The sequence below is a fragment of the Momordica charantia genome (assembly GCF_013281855.1).
Source record: "Momordica charantia cultivar OHB3-1 chromosome 3 unlocalized genomic scaffold, Mcharantia_2.0 BLBB01000003.1, whole genome shotgun sequence".
Classification (NCBI taxonomy): Eukaryota; Viridiplantae; Streptophyta; class Magnoliopsida; order Cucurbitales; family Cucurbitaceae; genus Momordica; species Momordica charantia.
Window position 1 is genome coordinate 19,523,466 of NW_028275161.1, and position 5,311 is coordinate 19,528,776.

The 5,311-nt window shown below is 36.5% G+C and overlaps 1 protein-coding gene across 1 annotated transcript; it reads right to left on the reverse strand.

Moving 5' to 3' along the window:
* Positions 1-486: 486 nt before the first annotated feature.
* Positions 487-3,159, reverse strand: LOC111010621 (L-type lectin-domain containing receptor kinase VII.1-like). Its single transcript, XM_022284098.2, has one exon. The coding sequence runs from the start codon at positions 2,745-2,747 to the stop codon at positions 675-677; it is 2,073 nt and encodes a 690-aa protein (XP_022139790.1). The 5' UTR covers positions 2,748-3,159; the 3' UTR covers positions 487-674.
* Positions 3,160-5,311: the final 2,152 nt, after the last annotated feature.

Genomic DNA, 5,311 nt, shown 5'->3' on the forward strand with positions numbered 1-5,311 from the left:
GAGGTCAAAATCCTCTCTCCCACTTTGTATAAAATACACCCTCACAATCCATACAAAAGAGGAGAAAATGCTCTGATACTCAGTCAGGATGGATTGAAGAAATAATTAAGTTAGAGGGGGACAATAATTTGCACCACGACAAGGAAGTCTCAACCAACGTGCATCACTTCATGTTGGATTTGAACCACAGTCTGTTTTTTGTCGGCAGAATGCACATGAAGCTTCTTCATTTGACTCCAAATTGCCGTATGGGCCGAGTTGGGCCCTTCCCTCCCCACAAATACCCATCAACTCGATAATTTGGGCCACACCGGATCGCTCCCAAGGCCCATTGTGGTTATTATGGATTTCGATATCTTTATTCTTCAGATTGATTGGTGAATAATCTCAATTTCTTCAACTCATCCCCCTTTGTGAGTCATATGCTGGTAAAATTATTTCTGCGTAACCACCTCAAATTTGAGACGTAATATTTGGAAAAAAAAAAAAAAAAAACTCCATGAGCCGTTTTTTAGAAAATTATTCTATCAAACAAACGGCCATATAGCCAAAACAAAACACTCTTCAGAAGCCCTACTTCTTTTATGTCCAGTAGAGAAATAACAATGACTCTCGAGTCTCAGACAATCTATAATTGATGTAACCAATAAAAAGAAAAAAGGGACTTCAATCCTTCACCTGCCGGTAACAATAGAAGTAGACCAAGAGAGGGAAGTTGAAGAAGACTGCAGAAAATCCTCAAAAGTAGGATGCAATTTATGCCCAAAACCAACGGAAGAATCGGACCACATTTCTTGTGACTTCAATCTCTGAAGCAAATAAGCATTCACGCTCTCGCTTTCATTCTGGTCCACTTCCAAATTTCCTTCCAAAACTTTCACAATTTGCCTCATCGTGGGGCGCGCCGCCGGGTCAGGGTGCGCACACAACAGCCCCAAATGCAGCACTCTCTCCACTTCCTCCTCGCTCCACCCCCCCTTCTTCCTCACCCTCTCGTCCACCGCTGCCCTCAGTTCCCCTTCAACCGCCAGCCGCCGCGCCCATTCCACCAGCGGCGTCTTCCCCTCCTCTATCGGCCTCCGCCCGCACATCACTTCCAAAATCATAACCCCAAAACCGAACACGTCCGACTGAGCCGATGCTCGGCCGCTGCGGATCAGCTCCGGCGCTATGTACCCCATGGTGCCCACCACTCGTGTGGTGCTGGCCACTTGGCCGTGGGCGTGGACTCGGGCCAACCCGAAATCTCCCAGCCTTCCGTTCATCTCCTTGTCCAGTAACACGTTGCTCGCTTTGATGTCCCTGTGGAGGACCTTCGATTCCCAGCCTTCGTGTAGATACAGAACCCCGGAGGCTACGTTTTTCAATATTCGTATTCGATCCTCGCAATTTAACATGTTTCTCTCCTCGCAATCGAATACCCATTTGTCTAAACTTCCATTTTCCATGTAATCGTACACTAGTAAGAAATTCCCTTTTTCTTTCTTGCACCAACCCCTTAAACTCACTAGATTTCTGTGTTTTAATCTTCCTATGCTCGAGATTTCGGCTAAGAACTCTCGGATCCCGCCGTTTTCGTGGGAAATTCGCTTCACTGCGACTTCTGAACCTCCTCCGGCTCCGGCCAAAACCCCCTTGTACACTTTCCCGCTCCCTCCGATTCCGATTACGTTTTCTTCTGCAAACCCTTTTGTCGCCGACTCGATTTCTTGATATGTGATTCGGTGCGGCCAATACTCCAATTCCCAATCCTCCATTTCCGCTCTGGCTCTGGCTCTCCTACGGTGCCCGGCGATCAAAATCGACGAAATCGCTGCGAGAAAACAAAAGATGAGGAAACTGCTGACTGTCGCTCCGGCGATGAACCATTTCGATTTGGTGATTGGATCTTTTGGGAGGACGAAGGAGGGCAAATCAGTGGTGATCAAACTCTCGCTTAACGAAAAATTGGTGTCACTGAAACTCCAGGCTAAAATCTTGTGGCTCTGTACCAACTGCCCGGTGGCGCTCGTGAACCCCACAAACATTTTGTCGATGAAAATTTCAGAGAGATTGACAGAGACATTAAACAACGGCCGTCGCGGCCTTTTCATCCCTGCCGGTGCCATGGTGACGTTCATCAGAAAATCGGAGTAGTCGATCCAAACTTGGTAATTTTCGCCACTATTAAGCTTCAGTCTATTGAACGAATCCTGTCCACTCCGATCGCCGTCCGACCAAAACCCAGCCTCTTCGGTGGAGTTCGAGGTCAGGGAATTAAAGTCGATTCCCACATGATTGTCGTTGGGGTCGTTGAATTCTTGATTGGCAAACACATCGAACTCAATTCCAAAGACGTGGTTGTTGGGGTTCCCATTGAGCGTAAAGTTGAGAAAACCCAGATTCTGGGCAGAGCTAGTTCCTTCGGTTCCCGCCGCCGGGACGAAGATGAAAACGAGGCCATGACCGGGCAGAATGTCCTTGTAGGGAGCCATGGCGAAGATGAAGGAAGTGGAGAAGGGGTAAACGCGAGAAGAATTGGGGTCCTTGGTGGGGATTTTGGATGGGTACAGAGCGCGACCGACTGAGAAACTTGTTTGGTTGGTGAGAGTGAGAATTCGAGATTCGATGGAGGCGTTGCCGTAGAGGGAGACATCGGTTGAATTGAAGCCGTTGAAGACGAAATCGATGGCAGATGTGGAGTAGAAAAGAAGGGGGAAAGAGAGAAGAAATGGGAGAAGAAGATTTGGGGGTTTCGATGCGGCCATTGGAGAAGAGAAGAAACAGAGGAGAAGGTCATAAAGGGAAATGGAGAAAAAGAAGAAGACGGTGGGAGGAAATTGAGAGAGAGAGAAGCGTACGGTTGGATGGGTTAGCGGGTGGCAACGTACATTGGCGAATTTTCCTGGTCAGCCATTAGGCTTGAAAAACCCCAATGCCGACTTGCTTTTACACCCTACTCTTTTAATACATGACTTACTTTTTAAATCATAGACTAAATTAAAATTAAACCTAAAATCATAAAAATTAAATTAGAAACTAGCTTAACTAAATTAATTAAAACTTCTCTGACTCTATAGACTCAATTGAAACTATACTGCGAAATTGAGTATAGTTCAATAGTAGTTAGCATGTATTTCAATCAAGAGAGTGTGAGTTCGAATCTCCACCCGACATGTTTGTAATCTTTCCACAACTTATAAAATGTGAGAATTGAGATCATACCCTGTTAGGCATATTAATTGCTAAGCATTTAGTCTGCTAAAAAGATCAATTGGTGATATTACCCTTTTCAATAATAAAAAGAAGACTTATTTTTAATATTAAAAATTAATTCCAAAATAATTGTCAAGATTGTTGAACTCCAGGGCGTGTGATGCCTTTGTTTTTACTAGTGTATTATCACGTGCAATGCACCTATAATTTTTTTTTAATTATAAGGTAACTTAAAATTTTATATAGTTTCACGTAAAATATTTTAAGTATAATTATTTTAAAAAATAATTAAGATTAATTATATATATATTTATTATTATTGGCAGCTAATTACTAATAATAAAATGTACTATTTATAATTATTTTTTAAATATAATATTTATAATTAATTGTTAATGATATATTTTGTAAATAAATAAATTAAAAGTAAAGGAAAAAAGTATATATTAATAAAAAAGTAAATAGGTATTTTAATATTTTTATTTTTGTATTATTTCAACCTAATATGAGTGCTTTATTTTATTTTTTTAATATTTTGTTTGTTTATTAAATATTTTTTTAGGGCAAGGGTCATATATGTTGAATTTTTTAACTAAATATAAATTATTTTATTGATTTAATTTTATATTATAATTAAAATTATTAAAGAAAAATTCTTCAAATTATTATTAGAAAATAAAATGACCAAAAGTTTTATATTCCACCTTTTACGATTCTATACAAATTATTGTTTATAATTAATTTATTAATTAAACATTTTTTTTATATATTGACTTCTATGATTGTTTTTTTTTCAACAATAAGAACATGAGCTTGTAATTATCTATATTTTAAACAAATATTCTAAATAAAATTGCTAAAAAAAACATTCCAAATAAAAAATACACTAAACAATAAAAAACATTAGTAACAAAAAAAAATCCAAATCCTAAACTAAATAAAATTGCTAAAAAAAGAAACATTCCAAATAAAAAAACACACTAATTAGAAAAATAACAATAGTAACAAAAAAAATCCAAGTACTTACTATACACTCATCTTTTAGAGTAAATATGCTCAGATTGCTTGACAGATACTATTATTCAACTTTGTAAAATTGTGGAATGGTAATGTCACAAACTTAGTATTCGAGATATGTAGATTCAACATATGCCTCCCTTGCAACTTGATGAATATGTCACAAATATCTCGAGATGTTTTCAAGATTGAATCAGAGATGTTTCAAGGAACTAAGAATAAAAAAGTATTGAAACTTGTGAAAAACGTGTAGAAGAAAGCCTATTTTTATAGTAGTAGAGGATAAAACGTTACAAAAGCTTTTCAAATTCTAAAACTCTTGAAATTCTAGTATGAATTTTAATTAAAGAAAAAATTAATTTTATGTTGTTGGAAAACTTTTTGCATTCTAACCTTTTATATTCCATGCATTTATAGTATTGATAATTAATAATTAACAATTAATAATTAATTTAATATTTGTAATAATATATTAATGGCATAATTTGTAAATTTGTAAATTTAGTAAAGGGCAAAAGTGTCCAAAAATGTTTTTCCTAGATCCTACCTTTTTAATATAGTATACATTGGTGGAAAAAATTTGCAATGGGAAACAATGAGAAAATGAAAATTTCAAATGAACAGACGAAACAAACAGACATACAGAGCTGAATTATGTGACTATAATATGAAAAGAGCAGCCATTATACTTTCAAACAAAATCATTTTAAATATTGTTAAACTTGGATTGCCCTTTTTTTTTAATCTTGGATTGTCCAATTTTGTTTGAACCTATTCTGTTTAAAATATTAACTTTTCATTAACCCCCAAATTAAACTAAGGGACTCTCTTTTAGTCAAGAAAAAAAAAATAAATAAAAGAGGACTCTCTTTAATGTTCTATAATTATAATGGGTGAAAACTGAAAACTTAAGTGGACTTCAATAAAACAATTTAATAAATAAATATTTTTTTTTCTGCAAAGAAAATAAGGGAGTCTGAGAGTTGAAAAAGGGAGGATTTTACCACAAAAAATGGTTTTGAAATTATAAAACTTTGTTTTCTTTATATTTTAATGGCAATAAAAATAGTCTGACCATAAAATAAATCATTTCGAATGA